The 20,466-nt window shown below is 47.9% G+C and overlaps 7 protein-coding genes across 7 annotated transcripts; 3 read left to right on the top strand and 4 right to left on the bottom strand.

The window, feature by feature from the left end:
• Positions 1 to 226: 226 nt before the first annotated feature.
• On the bottom strand, positions 227 to 1,888 carry DFJ58DRAFT_763856 (uncharacterized protein). The gene is made up of 2 exons (XM_041388639.1): positions 615 to 1,888; positions 227 to 554 (listed from the first exon to the last, which is right to left on the bottom strand). Exon 1 carries the CDS (start codon positions 1,775 to 1,777, stop codon positions 644 to 646), a length of 1,134 nt encoding a protein of 377 aa, XP_041248912.1. The 5' UTR covers positions 1,778 to 1,888; the 3' UTR covers positions 227 to 554; positions 615 to 643.
• A 31-nt stretch (positions 1,889 to 1,919) lies between these two features.
• Positions 1,920 to 4,037, top strand: DFJ58DRAFT_19654 (uncharacterized protein). Its single transcript, XM_041379185.1, has 8 exons — positions 1,920 to 2,061; positions 2,113 to 2,189; positions 2,260 to 2,333; positions 2,471 to 2,652; positions 2,707 to 2,889; positions 2,948 to 3,077; positions 3,135 to 3,238; positions 3,295 to 4,037. Exons 1-8 carry the CDS (start codon positions 2,044 to 2,046, stop codon positions 3,694 to 3,696), a joined length of 1,170 nt encoding a protein of 389 aa, XP_041248911.1. The 5' UTR covers positions 1,920 to 2,043; the 3' UTR covers positions 3,697 to 4,037.
• A 215-nt stretch (positions 4,038 to 4,252) lies between these two features.
• DFJ58DRAFT_653050 (uncharacterized protein) lies at positions 4,253 to 4,666 on the bottom strand (the record flags this gene model as incomplete). The annotated part of the gene is made up of 3 exons (XM_041381715.1): positions 4,253 to 4,369; positions 4,431 to 4,541; positions 4,604 to 4,666. 3 exons carry the CDS (start codon positions 4,664 to 4,666, stop codon positions 4,253 to 4,255), a joined length of 291 nt encoding a protein of 96 aa, XP_041248910.1.
• A 4,139-nt stretch (positions 4,667 to 8,805) lies between these two features.
• Positions 8,806 to 11,529, top strand: DFJ58DRAFT_763815 (acyl-CoA dehydrogenase/oxidase). Its single transcript, XM_041388638.1, has 19 exons — positions 8,806 to 8,931; positions 8,989 to 9,009; positions 9,062 to 9,152; positions 9,208 to 9,410; positions 9,465 to 9,530; positions 9,581 to 9,633; positions 9,688 to 9,775; positions 9,830 to 9,847; positions 9,897 to 9,948; positions 10,007 to 10,238; positions 10,298 to 10,309; positions 10,360 to 10,384; positions 10,439 to 10,608; positions 10,660 to 10,737; positions 10,789 to 10,927; positions 10,985 to 11,016; positions 11,076 to 11,196; positions 11,249 to 11,288; positions 11,345 to 11,529. The coding sequence occupies exons 1-19, from the start codon at positions 8,884 to 8,886 to the stop codon at positions 11,413 to 11,415; spliced, it is 1,560 nt and encodes a 519-aa protein (XP_041248909.1). The 5' UTR covers positions 8,806 to 8,883; the 3' UTR covers positions 11,416 to 11,529.
• A 717-nt stretch (positions 11,530 to 12,246) lies between these two features.
• On the bottom strand, positions 12,247 to 13,529 carry DFJ58DRAFT_19540 (uncharacterized protein). Its single transcript, XM_041379176.1, has 5 exons — positions 13,208 to 13,529; positions 13,114 to 13,154; positions 12,968 to 13,053; positions 12,846 to 12,920; positions 12,247 to 12,789 (listed from the first exon to the last, which is right to left on the bottom strand). The coding sequence occupies exons 1-5, from the start codon at positions 13,379 to 13,381 to the stop codon at positions 12,284 to 12,286; spliced, it is 882 nt and encodes a 293-aa protein (XP_041248908.1). The 5' UTR covers positions 13,382 to 13,529; the 3' UTR covers positions 12,247 to 12,283.
• Positions 13,530 to 15,556: 2,027 nt separating this feature from the next.
• On the bottom strand, positions 15,557 to 16,551 carry DFJ58DRAFT_652797 (uncharacterized protein; the record flags this gene model as incomplete). The annotated part of the gene is made up of 2 exons (XM_041381707.1): positions 15,557 to 15,985; positions 16,042 to 16,551. The coding sequence occupies 2 exons, from the start codon at positions 16,549 to 16,551 to the stop codon at positions 15,557 to 15,559; spliced, it is 939 nt and encodes a 312-aa protein (XP_041248907.1).
• Positions 16,552 to 16,638: 87 nt separating this feature from the next.
• On the top strand, positions 16,639 to 18,890 carry DFJ58DRAFT_763788 (autophagy-related protein 17). Its single transcript, XM_041388637.1, has 9 exons — positions 16,639 to 16,925; positions 16,980 to 17,042; positions 17,102 to 17,425; positions 17,477 to 17,717; positions 17,778 to 17,856; positions 17,910 to 18,036; positions 18,087 to 18,279; positions 18,349 to 18,512; positions 18,563 to 18,890. Exons 1-9 carry the CDS (start codon positions 16,719 to 16,721, stop codon positions 18,617 to 18,619), a joined length of 1,455 nt encoding a protein of 484 aa, XP_041248906.1. The 5' UTR covers positions 16,639 to 16,718; the 3' UTR covers positions 18,620 to 18,890.
• The last annotated feature ends 1,576 nt before the right edge of the window (positions 18,891 to 20,466 follow it).

The following is a 20,466-nucleotide window of genomic DNA, read 5'->3' as shown; positions in this document are numbered from 1 at the left end:
TGCGAGCGGCTAGAGCAGTGGGCAGTGGAAAGATACAGAAGAGATTGTGAAGAGAAGAGAGAGAATTGCCCTACTGCAAGCTTAACCTAGGTTTAACTGTGTCGTCGCGTTGTGGTTGAGGAAGAAAGAAGTGAATTGAATGCAAATTGAAAGGACAAGTCAGCCACCAGCGAAGGGACTTGGTCGTGTTCAAAACAACCTTGTAAGTTCAAATTCAGTCCATCGCGTAGGACGCGAACCACACACGTGACTTGAAAAACAATTCAAAACAGTCGCGTCGCGCTCGTGTCGTGACGCGTGCTTTCACACCTTTGTACGTACTATACACAATAATAACACAAACGTACACATACATAACGACTTTCCATCAGACAAAGAAGAGTTCGATCTAACCCATTACACGGCTTCCGTGATATGTCAACGTGAGCAATGCAGTGCCAGCGTGGCTGTTGTCATGTGGGGAGTCACGCTGTACTTATGAACCTCTGATATTGGCAGCCTTCCAAACGCGTAGAACTCGTGTTTGGCATGTGAGATTAAGAAATCAGTCGGGGCTAAACCTACAACACAACTGTTACATTAGTATGAGCTCTGCAACCCAAACGAAAACTTACCGAACTGTACTGCGCTTCTAATTCACCGTTCACTTCTTATCTATCATGTCCGCCCACCGCTTTTGCTTCCCACTCTCCCTCCAGTCACCGCTGGAAGGAGTAGGCGCCTTCTCCGGCATGCCTAGGCCCGACCTGTTGGAAGTGGCGCTGACTTCTAATGGTTCGACCAACCCTGAGCCGTTGTTCCCTGAGCCTAAAGCCGTTCCTGGCTGCCAACCCTGCTTCATTAACAGCTGACGACCAATATTCGATTCCGGCAGTGGCTGGGGCGGTGCAGGGGTTTCGGGTATGCGGGCAGAACCAGAAGAAGCAGTGGATGGCGAATCACTTCTAGGACTGGGTGCACCTGGAGTGTCAAGCGGCGAACTGGGGAATAGTGCTCGTCTCTTTGCGGAGCGGTCCACATAGCTCGAGGGTTGGCTGGACGCCGATGGTGACCTAGCTGCATCATGACGAGATAACAACGTCCGTTTTAGCATAGTCAGCGCTCTCTTGGCATCCCTCCCCTCCGAAGGTACTGGTCCGACTTCCTCTCTTGCCCGTTTAACGCCTTTCGAAGTAGGGAAAAGCGGAATAATATTGTCGCCGCTCTCGCTTGGCGCACATCCTTCACATGACATGCGATCAGAATGGATATGCACAACAAACGTGGTGCTTCCAATTGTCAATGCGTCTTTGTGCTTTAATGCGCGTGGAAAGCTGGCTACTCGTGAGGGGGAAAGCCGGACCCCCAAATCTTCACCCACGTTCACCGTCGGACCAGAATATCCACCAGGACGCAAAAACGACCCATGTTTGGAACCCATATCCACAACTGCCCACTCTCGCCTCCCGGCGTCCCAAAACACCGTTGCGTGTAATTTGGAAACAGCCATTTCCTTCAACCTCACACGAGGAGTTCCGCTTCCAGCTGGAGCAATATCTCTCCCAAACTGCACTTCTTTGTGCTCATCCAGCACCGCAAGATGTTGGACCTTGGGAAGGACGGAGCTGGTTTGCACAAGCAAGCGAAGTAGGGACCATGGCTTGAAAGTTGATGAAAGAGATTCATTCAGGACCGTAGTAGACTGTGTGACTTCTGTATTGCCAGGCCATTCGTATGCAGGATCGTAGCCTGTTTCTGCATGAGTGTGATTTGTACCGCTCACCTCTCCATCCTCCATCTCCACGGGTCCTTGGCGTCCAGCAGTGCACTGTCACTATCTTCAGTCAGTTGGTTGGCATTCGTGAAGGTAAATTTCGTGCTTGGGAGTTGGAGGTGAAATGAGATGAATTCGAACTCCGATGTTAACATTCACTTGCTGCCATGTTCTAGGGTCATTACGCTAGTGAACTTTAGGAGACTGAGTGCACCACATCTTGTGCATTTGTCCTGGACCGGCACCGTGCATTAGCCTACCTCGCTTATTTCTTGTAACATTGCGAAAGCATGCAATCATTCACAGAGGTACGTGTGATTACTTCCGCAGTCAAAACCCCATGTTTTAATTGCATGCAGGACCACTCCAAGGCGCTCCTCGCCAAAGAATGGCTGGTCAAAGTTGACTCGCGGACTTCTACGCCTTATCTTTTTGTGTGTGCCTGCTCGAAATTTTGAGTTCCGTGTAAAATAACGTTTGCCCCGACGTGTACGGTGGTCTCACAGAAATTTTCCTACTCTTCCAGTCGATCTAACGGCTTGCATACTCGTCACTGACACCAAGACCGCGTTGGCCGAGGGTGATTCTCTTTCTAGTCACCGAGATGAATGAATAACTCACAAACCACATCCACCCAATCCACGATCATACTGTTTAAATGCACCCATGATATTGATCGATTCAATTTACGCCACTCATCAATCTGAATATTGATAGTCTTAACGAGCAATCAATTTGCCCGGCGGTGGCGCATGTGTAACAAGCTCTCCATTTCTCCTCTCCCGGATACGGATGAAGAAGAAGCTTGGCGAGACCGTCATCTAACGCTCTTAGGTTGCGCACACTCACTCGGTGGCTTTCTGGAGCTCACGTTGGAGTTAGAAAAACCTACCTTGGGGGTAACTTTATCAGCTGGTTGTCGAGATGTGATTCGCCCTGACACGTTGCTATAGGATTTGGCGCTCGAGATGGAATGCAACAACTGGAAGTGGCGGTGGGAGCCCACCTTTCTCGGACCACAAGTATCGGCCGAGATCATATCAAAACACCTCATCATGCCCCTGATAAGTGTTAATCACCTCGCGTTCTCGTCCTCCGATGTTTTGGGTGATCTCGCGCCGGAAAATCTCGAGAAGGTCCGTCTATGCTTTCGTCACTCACCTTTCCATTTGCAACAGTTTACGTTGTGCCTAGGCAACGGATAAAGTTGGACGTACTGCGAGGAGGACGGTCGACACACATATTAGGAACGCGCTATCGAGGTCACGCGTGGCGACGACCCTTCGGCGTATGACGGCCATGTTCAACTTCTTACCTGAGCTTCGTAAGTGATAATAAATGCTCGACACTACCCTGGCATGACACGGGATTTTCTCGATAGCTGCGATAATTACTGACGCGGGCACTCCGGACCTTCGCGCGCCCACAGCAGATAAAATTTCGTCGCCCAAAATAATAGCCCGATATTCAGAGCATAAACCACATGTAGGTTTCTTTGATCGAAGATCTACTCACCCTGGCCTAAGCAAAGTCTGATCCAGGATTACGACATGGAGCCTCTACAAGAGCCCACGCCACCTAAAATGCCACAGCTGGAAGATTCTGCCACCGAGTCTGAGTCTGAAGGGGCGCCAAAGCAGCGGACCGTACTCGCCTCTCCCACCCCCAGCCAACTCCCGGTCTCAGGGCAGCCCCGTTCGGCTAGCCTGTCTAAGGATGTTTCCCCGGCCCTGCCCGGCCGCAGCCGCAGTCGGACAGAAGTCCCCGTATCAGAGTCCGACTCTTCGCTCGCGCGTCCAAATAAGAAGCTCAAGCATCCTGAGGGTTCAGATAACGACGATAGCGAGGAAGAGCGCAAACGACGCGCAGCAGCAATCAAGAGCGGAGCTGCCGCTAAGCGAGGGACAAGACAGCCGCTGAAACGAGGAGGCAAGCGTTTCTAGTCCCCGTCCTCGTTTTTATTTCAGGCCACCGAGAAGCCGGACATGCCAATGGGTAGATGGTTTTCCTCGTCGGGGGCAGTCACCGTAGGACTGATTATTGGTATTTCGGATACCCTGGACATTTTATCGCTCTTATTCCGTAGTGAGTACGATTCTAATGACAAATACCTAATATGTTTCTCCAGGCCCCTCAAAGCAGCCCAAGGCCAGGCCCCTAAGGCGTGCCACTTTCTTGGGGTATATTCAATACCCTGACTTCCTTTGATGGATCGACATCATTAACCCCTTTTCTGTATAAAAGATGTGGAGCTATCTTTACAAATGAAAGGACTCCCAAGGATGCTAACTGTGCCGTAAGAATACAACGGTTACTGTACGTGAGTAGTACCTTTCGACAGATGCACACAGCTAATAGCACAGCAACTAGCAGTCAAGTGTCCGAGTGGGGATATCTTAATTAGTGGCGAAAGCAGTACGATGGCGGGTAGCAAAATAAGTGGAGGCGATGACAACCACCTCAAGAGTATGGTAGTTGTATGCTGATTGCATGCTGATGTCACCAATGGCGTCCCGTTCGATGGCCGTGTTCATCTGAACCTCCACCCTCGTACTCCTGGCAGGCGTCGCACTTTGTTTGGAATAGGTTGCGAACTCTGCGGTGATCAGAAAATTCCTGGAAGCGAGTAATATCCATAAGAAGACTGGCCAAAATCAGGAGGTGCGTGTTTTCGCACCATGTTGCACCCGCAGTTCCTGGCGGTTTTGTGCATATGTGCTGCACTTAGTTTGCAATTCGGCCGGCCACAATCGTATGTAATTCCAGTCTGGTAGATTCGGACGTAATGCTAAATGGCGCCATCGCGGTTGTCAAGAGGTCAAAGCTCGCAGAAAGCTCGGAGTAACGCACCCCACATCCTCTGTACTGATCACCGAAACTGCAAACAAAGGGACATCGGTCATTGACAAGCATGACTTTATGTGGGATTGGAACGGACCATTCCATGTTGCACATTTTGAAGTATGTGGTGGGTGACTATGGATCCTTATGGATAGAAGACGAACGCGAAATGGTAGTGAGGGATGAGTTTAACTCGGATTGACGTGGTATGCTTTTATACGCGCACAGATTGACCAATACGATTGGATACATATGGTAAGGCATCCTTCGGTGTAGCGAAAACCCATTTACGAAGTAATCGTGGGAGCGCATATCAAACCATGGTATGGTGGAAGAGAGTAGCCGGAGCTTTGTGACGGGCGCACCTGTATTGAGAGTAACTGCGTGATCTCATCTAACCATGGGATGTCACTACCGTTTAGACTCGCAGTCCTTGATAAGGGTAGTACGGAAATGGTCATAAAGGACCAGTCAGCATGAGGCCAAACTGATCGTAGATTTGGCAGAACCCTCGTGGTCAGTGTTTACTTACAAGTTGCCAAGGGTCCTCAGAACACGACGCAGCCACCATCCAGCCGTTTCACCGCTTCCGCACTTCGGAAACTTGAAAGCGCTCCTTCTTGGCCGGCTCTATTCCGCTCTTACACCAATCAGGCCAACATCATGACAATTGTACAAGTTGGCTGGCCGCTGCCGTAAACCCGCAGATCCAGAGAAGAAAATAATACCCATGATCGATCGAATCTGTGTAACATGCTCTCAACATGCATAATGTCGTCTTTAGAGCTGCTGTAGTACCCCTTTTGATCACCAACTACGAATTGATACTACGGCAGTCTCTAAGGACGTGCCATTCAGAGTCCGGTCACTTGCTGAACTCAAGCGATAAGGTTAGCAGATTATTTTACATCAAGCGCGCGCTGATAACGGCTCAATTCTTACAGTCTTGTCTGTCGCAGGGCGCATCTGCCCAAGGCAAGGCGTTCTGTGGCGGGAACGCTCGTCATAAGATTCGCTGGAAGTGCTGATTATGATATGTGTCGACTCGGGAGAGCACTTTGAATAGATTCACACTCAGACAGTCAGGCCCAGGGACCAGACTAGGATTAAAAAAGCTTTCCAGTTCAGAGTTCAATCATATTATTTGGAGGTCATCGTCGTAAAGGCCATATATAAGTTCCTCGAGTAATAATTAGCTGCACCGACACGTATACATAGTCCAAATCGAACGAAACGCGGCGTAGTGCTACCGTGTTCATAATCTTCTTAATGGAATAACATGTAGATAGTCAAGAGGAACAGGAACGAAGTATTCACGTAACATAAAATACATTCAAAGGGTCCACACAATTCGAGCATGCGTGCAGTCATCGAGGAACAGCTTAGGGCAAATTCTGGCAGACGGAAATGGTATACAAAGTTATCCTCGGACCAAGGGCCTTCGTAACCCTGCATTACTTGTAGACTGGAGAAAACGAATAGAATATGTCACACGCGGGGGTAGTTAATTTGCTCCAGGCAGTATCCTTGGAATGTACGGGGAGCCGCGAGGCGAGGCGGGGATAATCCCACTCTATAAGGCGAAGCTGGGGTGATAAAAGATCAGCGTGATGAATGCGTCCTACACTTTGCACCTTCTCACGGGTGTCAAAGGACACCGGGGTGTTCTGCACATCAGAGGGTGATGCTCACTGGCTGGCCTGTATGATCGGACAAATTGCAGTCTCGTGCCATCGATATCATGGCAGCGTCAGAACTTCGGACAGACTCAAACTGTGATAAACACCCCAAAATATCAAGTGCTTCGAGAACAGTGAATCTTCTATATCTGTGAAGAAGCTTCTGACCCATTCTGTATCTGCAGAGGTAAGTTTCCACTCCGAATTTCAGAGACATAATGGGCGAGCGCACCAGATCTAAAGCTCCTATGTAACAAGCGAGCCAGGATATTACTTCGGATATCGTAAGATACGAGAGTGTAATAGTGCGGTACAACGGTCATCATATGAAAAGAAGTTCTCAATCCCTATTGGAGAAGTCCAGTCGCGTAGGAACGAGCGTAATCATCATGACCCATACAAGCTCACCATGAGGTGAGAGAAGATGGCCGAGGGTGCGGATGAGGTATCGGCAACTTCTCATCGCTGAAGAGAGAAAGGCAAACCTTTCGCGGGAACCCATGCTCTCGTAATATAATACAAGGAAGCCTGAAAAAGGGCACGGGAGGAGCGTCATGATTATGGAGTGACATCGTCTATTGGACGCGACTGCCAATGTGGCATCATCTAGAATAAAGGAATGATAGATCTGACGTCTGGGGCAAGGGCGACCTGTAGACTCGAATCAACTAGGTATTCGTCATCTCTATTGAAGCGTGGTGAAACAGACTCGCAGATACTGAGAATCCGTTGACTTACCATTGCAATGGAAGATAAGTGCTATACATCTGCAGAACGATATACCACACGTGTTGATACCATCTGACACCTCAACGCCGAAAACGAATCTGAAGATGGCGACCCTAACGAGGGTCTTGCCGGCTTCAGCGGGGGTACCGACAAGTGATCACCACGCGACAATGGTCTTCTGGGCAATCCAGGTAGGCCGAAAGCACAGACGGAACCCGAAAATGTGGGGCCGCTAAGGTGAATGAATTAAGAAGTGATGGTCATGAACATAATTCATACAAACACATTGTCGTTGTCGAGCAGCAAAGCTTCCACCCGTGATAAGCAAATTTTGCAATGCTTCGGCTACCGGGTAGCCAGTGCCCGAGGTTCGAGATTCTTTGAGGACACAAGGACGATGACGTCCATGACACCACACTACGCCTTAGTCATTTGTGCAGAGTTGTTAGACTCCCAGATCTGTCTTCAGACAGCTCTAGGCTAGCTCTAGAGGCGCCGGTCGTAATAACAACTACTGGAATCACAAATACAAGGGGAATCCCCGCTACCCCTTTCAGTCTTATTACATCCTCGAGGAGAATAGAACTCACGCACTATTATGAACGAAAATTTCAATGCTTGGCAGTAGCCTTTGATTCCTTCGATCCGAAGTACTGACGCCTGTCGCGAAATTCGTCTTGCACCTAATCGTCAGAAGAGAAGGATAGTTGAGATGTAGTCCCGACTTCTGGTGACGCCGACGAATGTATCATCAAGAAGCATGGATACTCCTTGGGTCGAAATCGGGAGACACGGTAATGGGCGGTCCCTGTCACACTCGTTGACTTCAACTGTGTGCTAATTTGACTAATGCATGACTACCCATGTACTCAAGTATTAGGTCAAGCTACATCGCGCATGCAGCAAAAATTACCGTTGCATGATAGCCTACTGCAATGCTGGTGGGTCGGTCACCGGCAAGAAGTTAAAGCTCGAAGCCTGAAGGCTACTGCATGTAGAACGTGTCCCTGGCTGGTTGCATCCTGATGAAGGGTACTATCGATCATAGGGCAGGAGCGAAGACCCTCTCCGAACTCATGCAAGATTTGACCCTGCGAGTTTGATTAAGATGGCTGATACCTGTGCTCTGGTAAGTAACATACTGGTTGCAATATAATCCGTGCGCTTGACAAGTACATCAATTCCTGCCATTTCCGAATCGGTCCTTCGCTTTGGGCCGCTGGTATGACTGCAGCGATCGTCACGCTATGGCAGTGGTGGCGCACAAGGAGTATTGCAGTGCGGCCTAGTTCACCTGCCAGTGAATGTTTCAACATCCAACGCTGACCAGGATTTCAATCCATCGCGAGCGTATCAATCAAGTTGCATCGCAGTATCTCAACGTCTGGAGCCTGAATACGGTTAGTCACTACATCTGCATTGACACAACCGTCCGAGTCGGGCTCATATCAGGCAAGTCTAGTTGAGCCTATTAGCCTAAGTACTAGCGAAAGTCTTCTGGAATTAACGTTGTCGTGGAGTAGAATGAGTGAGATTCGAAAATGCCGACGAATGTCAGGGAAGAGAGTGGAGTGTGAGAACCCTGTGTATATTAAATTTCAAATGATGGAATTGCGAGGTTTGCTAGAACTTTGAACACATTAATGAATTAAAAACTATCGAATGACCGTCAGCGGCAGTGGTCACTTCACCAACCTTTTTCAACGTTTACTTGCTCTTTCGTGATGCTTTCGTTGACCGGCAGTTTCCCTGGCAGTTCTCACCGGATCCGAGACAACTCACAAGCATGTGATTTCATTGAAGCTCGAACCGCGTGCAAGCATCAACACCTGCACACAGACAGACGTCCTTGGAGCTTGAAGCTTAAGCTTGAACCATAACATGGCATCAAAAGACTTGAAGGTGTTTACCCGTGAAGAGGTGGCAAAGGTCCGTTCTAGAACGCGCTATGTGCGTGGAGTCTTATCTGACCTAGATACTACACAGCACAATAAGCCTGATGACTTGGTAAGAGTTCCATTTTGCTTTATATTTATGGCTGAGCATGATACCTGTCAAGTGGATTGTTGTTGATAGCAAGGTGTACAATATCACTCGTTTCAAGGATTTGCACCCAGGGGGTGCCTCAGTATTCGCAGAAGAAGATATAGGCACATTTTGTTTCCTTGGTTCTGTGTCCGAAAAACTGAATGAGGGACCCCTCAGCTGGTCAGGATGCCACCGAGGCGTTTTACGGCCTCCACCGTCATGAAGTTCTTTTGCGACCACAATATACTCGTTTACAAATAGGTTACATTGAAGGAGAGAGGAGCGTTATGTATTCTCGAGATCTTGGGAAGCTCAGTGATGTGCCATATGCAGAGCCTACCTGGCTCAGTGCTGGGTACTACAGCCCTTACTTCAAGGAGGTGAAATTCACGGCAAACCTATATGGATTTCAATGCTCATGACCATCAAAACAGAGCCATCGACGCCTACAAGCAGCGATGCGAGAGTTTGTGGATGAGGTTATCACTCCAGATGCACTGGTAAGTTCTACCAATTACTGCAAAGGTAAATTCTCATGTACATTCCTCAGCTGCATGAGGAAGACGGCAAACGGCCAAGTGCCCATGTAATCAAAGCTATGGCGTTTGTCCATTTCATTGATACATAAGCGCTTCATTCTTACGTGAATGTTCATAGAGAGCTAAACGTACATGCCATGCGCATTGGCCCGGGCAAACACTTGAAAGGCCTCACCCTTATGGGTGGTGTCGTGTCTCCTGAGGAGGTGAGGGGCTCCAGTTGAACGTGTATTCAATTTTGACACCTGTAACACTCATAGTTTGATTACTTCCACGAGGTGAGAGTGGTAGTCGACTTTATTGTCAAGATTCTAACTTTAAGTTTAGCTTGTCTGCATACAGGAAATTTCTCGCTGCGGTCAGCGTGGATATGGCGATGGTAACATATCTCCAATTTCAGATTCCGGTTATTTGGATACTGATTAGGAGATGTACAGGTCTACAAAGCGGAGCTGTCATAGGGTTACCACCAATCATGAACTTTGGATCGCCAGAACTCAAATCGAAGATCATTCCTGAAGTGCTTTCTGGCAAGAAGTTCATCTGCCTGGCGATATCTGAGGCGTTTTCGGGAAGCGATGTTTCCGGCCTGCAGACTCGTGCAACGAAGAGTTCAGACGGGAAGTATTGGATCATCAATGGCACAAAGAAGTGGATAACTAACGGGACGTGAGTGAAGTGGTTGTAGAATATTCATGTTCATATTACTGACGTGACTTGGGTCGCAGCTTTGCCGACTAGTAAGTGCAAAAATTGAAGCCGTGCTGCCTGAACTTACATTTGCGACTAGCTTCACTGTGGGGTGCAAAACGGATGTAAGTCGTGATTGACGCTATCAAAATGGAATGATTGAGTAGCCATCCTCACAGACGGGATTTACCGTCATCTTGGTGGAACGCTCGGAAGGTGTTGAGACAAAACCCATCAAAACAAGCTATTCATCATCAGCTGGTACCGCCTATGTCACATTTGAAAACGTTAAAGTCCCTATGGAAAATACCCTCGGACCCGAGGGTGGAGGAATCTTCGTCATTCTCTCGTGTGTATCATTTTCAACGAAATGAATTGAGAGACTTATATAGCTGTACAGCAATTTCAATCACGAGCGGTGGGTGATGTGCGCTTCTTCCGCTAGAGGTCAGCGACTGATCGTTGAGGAATGCCTCAAGTGTGTTCATTGATTCCTTTTTAAACATTAGCTAACTATATCACCTGCTAGATGGATCAATCAGCGCAAGGCATTTGGCAAACCCTTGTCTTCACTGGCGGTAATCAGATCGAAGATTGCGGCCATGGTCTCACGTACAGAAAGTGTTCAGAGTTGGCTTGAAAATTTAACTATGCAAATGTGCAATATGGTAGGTTTATTCCATCCTCTTGAGGTTTTAGGACTCATCGGGTGACGTGTGTTGCAGACCTACAAGGAACAGGCACAGAAGCTTGCGGGGTATAGTAGTCTTAGCTATAAGCCATGGTGGCGTTTCGCTCACACGTTATTTTCCGTAGACCGATCGGTCTGCTCAAGATGTATGCAACGAGGTGTGCCCAAGAAACGGCTACCGATGCCGTTCAGATATTCGGCGGACGGGGTATCACGAAGACCGGTATGGGTCAGTATATTGAGCATGTGAGAATTCCACTTTGTCTTATCGTGCAGCTGATCATGATGCCCACGATAGTATCATCGCACGATTCCCTTCGATGCGGTTCTCGGCGGAGGTTAGTGCCACAGTGTTGTCATGGCCGAAGGTGGTATTTCAACTGAATCATTATAGCGGAAGATGTGCTCGGTGACCTCGGAGTGAGACAGGCAATTCGACAGATGCCCAAGAATGCGCGCTTGTAATCATGACTATGTGCGCAACTTAGCTGTGCCTCGGAGGTCCTTGACCTTCTCGATTATATTTTTATTACATTGATAGGCTCGAACATCTTGTATCATCGTTGTTGACAAATAAACTATCCATCTATCCGTGTCCAAAGGCCTGATGGTTCTGCTTAATCTCCGTTGTGTTTCATCTCCGTGTCAATCTCGGCCTTTCACCTTGGTGTCGACTGTCACTTCGAATACTGGAAGTTCCTCCACATCAGGTGGTATATCACGCTGAGATAGTAAGGGTTTGAGGTCGGCCATCAAACAATATTGGCATGAATAACAGGCGTATACAAGGACGCGGAGCTGCCGTCTTTTAGCGAGGTGGTGATCGTTCATAATCCCCCAAATATCGCCCTTCAGTGTTTCCCTGCACCAAACAGCGTCCTGAGTCGCAAGGTCGAGGAGACTTTGGTGGGAAGCACGAGCCTCATCCTCATGGCCTACCTCGTGAGATGGGCATGGATGCGCGTCACTTGATCAACCTCATTAGACTACAGAGGGAGAAGAGTAATGTCAACCACCACTCGCAGGGACGCCATCGAACTTGAAGGGGCCCGCGATGTCGGCCAGAAAGGGTCTGAGGGCTCCTGCGCATTATGAGAAGAAACTCATTCATTACTGGGTCAGTGGCGAATTCCTCCGAGATACATCAACCGTTCTTGAGAATAAGCGAGCGCTCGTACTGCGTGTCATTGCTACAAGGGCGAGTGTGTTGTTTCCAGCAATTGTTGGGTAGCTACTATTTAATAGTAAGTAGAAGGTAACCTGGGCCGATCCGAGTCGGTACTTATGTAAATGGCTATACTCTTCTGTGAATGGACAAAATCTACCCTCGCAGTCACGGTCTCGTAACAGACCAATGTAAGAGACGAAAAGGAATGCCGCCCAGGTCAATGGTTGATGTTGTCGTCTCAACCTTTACCTGACCTTTCTCAAACACGACGCCGTCCCACAAACTAGTCCAAGTTTCCCGGGAGTGGCAAAAGTAGGAGATATCAATGCCTAACACTGTGTGACGAACAACGCCTTTCTCCGATGCAACTACGTGAGTGCCGCAGATTGTGGAGCCAGATTCGCAGGACAGCAAGCCTCCTAAGGCGTGAGCAAGTTCAAGTTGCTTCTCCTCGTCGAATAGGTTAAATAGCTTGGAAGCGTGGATGACACCGACGCGACCATGAAGGTCGTTTAATGACCGCAGTGTTTGAATGTCCGGCATCGCACCCTCTGGGACAGAGCTAGCTGGCCGCGAAATCGATAGAAATGCGGGGTCAAATATGTCGCCAGGTATAAATAAAATTGACTTCGAGCTCGATTTAAAGAGTTTGCATCCTAACTCGGAAAATGCTATCATTCAAGATGATTTGTTAGTGACAGAGAGAAAATATTTTGAAGGAACTAACCTTCTTCAATGTCAGAAGTGATGATATTATGGGCCGGAAATCCATCTTCAACTGCCTTCCTAACATCGGCACCAACTGCGAAAATAAGTTAGGAAGGACATGCAAGATTGTTGTTTACTTACGACAAGAACCGACATCGAGTAATATTGCTCCTTCAGAACCACGCTTCAAAATGTGGTCGTAAATATGTAGTTTAGACATGTTTGGGCTACGACGACGTCACGAAGGTGAGTGACTAACTTCTTCGCGAGTCCAGGTTACCACTTACTGCAAGAAATGAAATCCTCGAATGCAAGCATAGGGAGCTACCTACAACTCGCGATAAGTATATCCAGTCAGTCTTCGGATAAACCGCAGAGCACCTTGTATGCCTCCTTTTGCACATCAATTATATGTGTCTTCAGGGCCACTTCATCTTGAATGCCAGTCTGTCTCCTGAAGAAGGCAATCTCCTCAGAGTCTAGACAATATAATGAGTCATCCAAGGGAAACGGTGGGTTTATTGGTTTCACGAGAGGTTCGATGTCGCGAGACATGAACACGTGATGGAGGGAGAGAAAGTAAAAGATGCAATGCGTTTACCTGCCGGCCTTCTTTTATCTCTAAGTCAAATCCGTCCCTTTCATCGGTTTATAGAACTTAAGGCTATTTCAAGCAAATTACTGGGGGCTACCTATTTGGATAAAGCAAGCTGTCCTGGAATTTCTATCAGCGGGATCCATACTGACCATTTTGTAGATGAGGAAAACGATGTTAGACCTGCCAATCATGGAGCTGTATCATTGTTCCGGGCGTGAAAAGTGACTGCCCTAAAGCTTGTGTTAGTAATTTCTGTGGAACCTGTGTATTCCATCAACAAGAGGGTCGTTATTGAGGCTAATCAATAAGTACGTACAATTGGTGGGTACATGTGCACACTAAAATTAATCTGTTTCCGTGCGTCAATGTGCCAAACGTGCGCAAGGGAGTAAATGAATTTAAGAACATTCGAAAGAGGAAAGGAGCTTTTACATAAAGGCATAGCTCAGGCTATTCGTATCCGCGGCGCAAAATCGAATGTACTGTCGAGCTTCTGAGGTTGACCGCGACCTATCTATATCATTTGTGGAAGCACAACGTGCGGCAGAGACGATGAGCAGGGAGTCGAAGGTTCCGGAACGATAGATGGGTACAAAGAACTTTTGGATATGAATTTGTATGTTCCTAGAAGTTCCTGTGAAGGAGTCTGGGGTACCTGCTATACCACCGGGCTGTAGCCTAATCATGATTATGATGACCTACAATTCTTGACTAACAAATTGACCAGGCGTCTAAAATCCGGAGGGAAAGACGGGGACAAGAGGCAGGAAGAGATTATAGTATCGGCTTACTTGCAGCAGTGAATGACCCGACGTAATCTGTCTTGAATGCACATATGTATAATACCAGCCTTCAAAAAAATTAAAGCTTCAGACTCACCGTCACTGTGATCTATATCGGTAGATCTCAGGCTAGACAACCACCACCGTTACAACGTTACAGTCACGCCAATTAGACCATATATAGCAGATACTCCGGCATCACTTGCAAAATAGCACGAAGAACATTATAGAGTCATACGCGAGTGATTGAAGCGAGGGCACGACTCGGACGACAGCGCTGGTACCTATCTACGGTAGTCGTGAGTACAATTTGTGGGCTACAAGTACGTGAATACAAAGTATAGAAAGCATGGTGATGAAGGCACTACAAAGGCGGATCAACAAGCGGATCAAAACATGGTTACCTAGTCAAGGTAAAGCCAAGTAGTACCGTACAGTCTGGAGAGGTTGGTCCATAGCGATACGAGCACGTTTGGATGTTATGGGTCCTGCAGACTCCGTTTTTTTTTTCAATTTCTCTACACGAGCTTATGCCCCCCAATACGTCTTAAATTTTGACAGCTCCTGGTAGGCTTCTGTAACTTCTGATGGCATTTTAGTGATGAATGACCAGAGCAGCAACAGAATGGATCTCGATCAATGTCGGACCGAGTCCGTCACGGTCACAGAGGTGGTCGCCACACTGTAATCTGAAGTTGTTATTAGTTTCGCGTATCCCACCTGTAGCCAGCTGTGGCCACGATGGCATCATCCAATCCACTAAACTTTCGATAGGTGAGGAATTACAGTATGCGAATGTGCCACGCGTGTTAAGCTGATAGCCCCTATCCAGATGGTTGAAATTTGATTATCCCCGCTTTTCTGGCACTGTCGGGAGATGGGTTCAGGATGCCAACCAGATAGCACTATCAGAATTGGCACGAACATGACCCCAGAATGCTGAGTACCTTCTGCAAACTCGATGACTGCTAGCCCAATTTATTCAGCTCAGCACTTTGAAAAGGGAGACTCGTGTTTCTTTGACGTTAAGTTGCGCGTGCTCGAATTCATTTATACCGAGGGTAAGGTTTCAGGATAAGCAGTGATGTCTGTTCCACTTGCGTTCTGTCTTCTTACTGAAGGGCGCTTGGAAATCTGCAATGAAGGTCTCAATATATATTATGATGTAAGTACGACATGGATAAGTATAATTTGAATAAATCACCTTACCCACGAAATTTTACTAGCGCCTTGAGTAGACGACAAGGGATAGATAACTTTGCGCGTAATGGCTGGATGGATCTGTAAGGAGAATGACATTACTGGCAACGTGCGCAAATCGCCGTGAGCGTTAGTGGCGGAATCTCATGTCTATCCAATAAATTTGCCTCGAAGCAGTGGCAGAGATTTTAACGAGATGCGTTTGCCAGCTCTTCTCTGTTCCTCTTCCCATTCCTGATCTTCTAGGTACTGATCAGCCGCACGGGCTTCCAAGGTGCTGGCACCAATGCCACCAGTTTCTTTGCACTTGACGCCATACACGGCTTCTTCGTCAGGATCATCGGCCAGAGCCACGTATGCCTTCGTCACGCGCCAGTCTACCTCTTTCGTCAGCATTTGCAAACGCTTCTCGGCTTTCTCGCGGACGCGCCTTGCTCCTGCGTCCGTATCCGCATCCCGCGTAATGGAGAGTGACTTGGTAGAGGATGGCAGGACAATAAAAGTGCGGGTATGGAGTAAATGAGGGGTAGTAGAAAGGGTGCTTGGGGGTAGGTTATTCAAACGGCATAATTCCCGACCCTTCACGATGATGACATTGGTTAGTGATGGCCATAAATGCGCACAGCGTATCTTACATTAGCTCCATAGCGGAGAGCAATCCCCTGCAGTGTGTCCCTAGGATTAATGTAATATCTAGAGGGGATGTATTGCTCGTCCGTGATTGCAACATCCGCATGTCCTGCGGATACATCACTAGTCTGCGTGATGAGTATTGATTCACTGGTTAGACTGGATAATGACGAAAGCGCTAAAGGATATGCAGGCGGAGCGGGTTCGGAGATCGGGGACACCGAAGCAATCTCGTGAGCTTCGTCTTCATCATCTTCATCATCCCCCAGAATAAATATATCTTCGTCCCGCACCGTGTCATTATTCGCGGCGCGGATGTTCCGCGGGAAAGCCGAGCTAACCACGCCCACGCCGCCTAAACAAGACAAGCAGGGGTTATAGCTCCTCAGGCGAGGGCTTGAGCTGATACAAGTTGGACAGATGGGACGAGCGCAGCATTTGGTCATAAATAAGTCTGCGTCAGGTTTTGGTGGAAGACACGATGAGCAAGTCAAGCAGAGCGCGGTTGAACGCATGATTTGGTCTCAGAAATAAAGATATTAGAGTGAGGTGGCGGTCAACCTAGGGCCAGTGATCCTGAGACTCGGAGCTGTGTGCTGACTCGGAAGGTCATACATAATACTAGCACAGCCACCCCGCTATTCCTTGGTAGTGACGACGGCCTGTACTGACATCTACTGACATGGCCTCCCCACCACCGGGACAGCAAACAGAGCAGCCTCACCTCGTCTCTCTAGTTCTGCAATCCAAGAAAGCACTTAAACACGGCCAACAACTTTGTTCCAAGGCTAATAGTCTTTCAAACGCGTCCGCGCAATGTTCGTTGGACGTACTTACACTAGACGCGAAAGTTAAGTGGATCACAGAGGCCGTCCTCGAGCAGCTTAAGGTGCGTTATTATTGCCACCAATTCAACTCGATACTGGAAATTTTGCGATTCTAGCTTGCGGCGAATGTTGCTAAGAGTATCGAGCATAAGCGTGCCCAGCTGGATAAACAAGTTAAGGTGTGTGGCACTTCCCCGTGTATCGATCTGGTGACATTTCTACACAGTAATGTATATAGGCATGGGATGTTGTACGCTCGCAACGTACTGAAGCACTCGACAACATCCTCGAATCCCTAGGGGCACAGCTAGTACCACCTGCTTTTCACCAGTCTTCCTCTGGTTCTTCACTGTTCGGAAGCCAACACTCCATTGATGGCAAGAATGATAATGTAATTTTCAATGCACAACAGAGCCCTTCCGCAACTGTACGGGAGAACCCATTCGACCGTCACGGCAAGAACGCAGACCGGTCCAAGTGGAAGACGCTGCGTGACTTCGTGGATGACAGTGCTATTGAAAATGTGCTGGACACACTAGAGAGTGATAGAACAAGGCTAGACGTGAGTTTTGTTTGCATGCTCAGGAGAATACCCCACTCAATCTGCGGAAAGGATATTATGGCTTCAACGTATGACTACCCAGAAACTCTCTCGGCTGCTATATCGTCCATTCGCGACACTCTTCCATCGTCTAGTAACATGCCTTCGATAGAGGATATATTGAATGCACAGCAGCAGCCTTCAGAACTTATGGCACGCCACCTCAGTAGTCTTACTTCCCACTATGAGCAAATGGCAGATGCGTTGAAAGAAAGTGAAGCTGGAGAAATATTTGGCGAGGAGGACTTGCAAGGTATTGGAATTAACTTTTTGCGCAGTGTCTGGTCTTCAGCTTTTGACTAACGCGTTGAAGACATGAACCGTGATACTGAAGAGCTACCTTCTATCATGGCTGAGCTAGAAGAACAAGCACTCCTGATCGAAGATACTCAGTAAGCTAGCATTTTGCTTTGTGCATGATGTGGCATTCTGATGTTCCGCCTAGCCACCAGCTAGTGACAGCAAAGACAGCTGCTCAAGAGCGACTAACCACACAATCTATAACTCTCGATAACCTCGACGAGCTAGGTGAGATCATGTCTGACATGCTACAAAAGCAGCAAGATATCGAGGTAATATTTCATATCATATGCTGCGATCAGTATTTGATCCTTTGCGACAGAATGAGTGCCAAGAGCTTCTCAATGGGCTCCAGGAGCGACTTCTCATCGTTGAAGACCTTCATCACCGTTTTATCCAGTACCAAACTTCGTTCAAGAAACTCCTTGTTGAGATCGGAAGGAGACGACAGTACAAAGAAGCAGTAGAAAAGTTTATAGAAGGGATTGTTTTGGAATTAAGGGCAATGACTGAAGGTTAGCCTTATTCGTCTCTTTCTGGTCGCTTATTAGGGTGGTTGCTAAAGGAGTGATAATATTATTCAGAAGAACGTCAGGTAAGAGAAAATTTCAATGCAGAGCATGGGCGACATATCCCAGAGGACATCTGTTTGTGCATCGAGAATCCACCAACGAGATGGGAGGTTGTGCCTCGGGAAGGAGATGCGCGGGAGAATCTGCCTGAGGTAGAAAGTGATCTCCTGGAGCAGGTTAGTCATTGCGACACCCATGCTTACGATCATCACTGAACCCTTTAAAGGCAAAGGAGAAGCTGGCCGCGATAGATGTATCATCAGCCGGCACTGAGAGTGTGTAGAACGTTTCACATATTGCATACTTACGGGACGGATGGATCAGGTTGCCCTCACCTGTCCCAGTTACAGTCTAGCTACATAACAAATTGAACCTTCCTTCTAGCTCACACCCATATGGTGTTTGGTATCGGCATGATCCAGACCGTGTGTGTATCTTGAAAAAGCTAATTGATACCAGATTCGCTGTAGCGTCAAAAGTGAGTCTTTAAGAACTCAATACGGCATCTCTGACACCGCGGCCGGATAACAGAGACCTGGGTTATGCATGACATCCTGCCAGAGCTGCTTACTACCTATTGGCAGTGGCACTGACGAGAACTCAACGTGTAAATGGTACACTTTTTGCTGGAACGTGCCACGTCAGGGGCACGCACGGCATTTAAGGTCTATGCTCTTCAAATAGTGATAGTTGCTGAGTTTTAAAAGTCTAACATCCCGGAAGCCTACTGCGGTCCGGTGTTTGCTCAGTCAACTTGGCTCATTCATGCATCTACCTCATGTTTGGATCCTTTTATTATACGATCATGTAAAGATTGAAGTAAGTCAACGGACAACCATATGAGTGTCTCATAAAGTGGAATTCAAATGCGCGTATACAGACATGAAACCATAGTATATTAGGCTAGCCTAGTAAATAATAATTGAGATCCGACAAATCCAAGTACGTAGTCTGCACTTGGTTCATGATAACGACCCATCTATGGTGTGATCGCCCATTTTGTGGTGCTCGCACGACGCATCCTGTCTGAAAGTCTGTGGGATTATCTCATAAATTTACTGTCGGTAAAGTCCAAGTAGCACAATCTCTTCGTGTCAATTGCACGGTAATCTACCGCACACAAGATCTCATGGGGTAGTGAATCGATCTGCACGGCTAAACTCCCGGGTAGCGGGGGTCATACCCGACAAAAATCTGTGCCCGCTCCAACAGTATGGTTCCTTTGGCGGGTACGGGGAGCTCGTACCCTTACCCGTACCCGCGCAGAGTTTACCCGCAGGTAGTACATACAAATGATACATTAAATTAGCTATTCTACAAACAGGAAATGTAGATACTGAAAAAACACCCACCGTTCCAACATGCGCAAGCAGGTGCAGACGCGAGCGCGAACAAATGTGAACATGTGCACACGAGTGTCAGAAGCCGTGTAAATAATCACGAGCTTCCGTGGTTGAAGACGTAGTGGCGAGTGGAGGAATCGGACAACGTCGAAGCCGTCGACATTGAGAAGCTGCTGGCGTTGAACGGCACCCTCCAGTGCACCGAGTTCGCGCATCACCATGATATTCCGTAGAAATAAATATAAGGTCAGTTAGTCGAAGCCCACACTGGCAGCATGACGCGAATCAAATGTGCGTGGTATCCAATTTGAAAACGGAGCCGCACAAACACAACAGAAAGCAAAGACTCGGAACCGGAAGAACCGAAAAAAAGTGCGAGCACTCATATCTACCAATTCACTCAGCACAACGTTCAGTGCCAACTGGCAGCACCACCGTGTCGATGGCGCAGTCCAGCGTAGCGTCGTATTTGTGGTAGATCGGTTGGATGGCGATGGGGAAGAGACGGAAGTACATGAGGGAGGAGTTGGAAAATAACCTACACAATGCATGAGACCGGTGGTGGTGAGGCCCCCTATGCAAGTACGCAGGCTGGTATTTCGGGAGTAGGTAGAAATAGAGAGCCAGGAAAGCTAAGTGGAAAAGTGAGTCAGTGAACCCAGTATTAGGACTAGCGAGGGAAACTCTACTCGCCGACCAGGTATACTTGCTTTACATGGCGCTGGTGGAGGGAAGAGGCTGGGTAAGGCGCAGGCTGACCAAAATGTTGGCGTCAGTGGAGATCATG

The sequence above is a fragment of the Suillus subalutaceus genome, assembly GCF_016647625.1.
Source record: "Suillus subalutaceus strain FC151 chromosome Unknown DFJ58scaffold_10, whole genome shotgun sequence".
Taxonomy (NCBI): domain Eukaryota; kingdom Fungi; phylum Basidiomycota; class Agaricomycetes; order Boletales; family Suillaceae; genus Suillus; species Suillus subalutaceus.
Note: the sequence above shows the minus strand (reverse complement) of the source record. Positions and strands in the feature narration are given on the sequence as shown.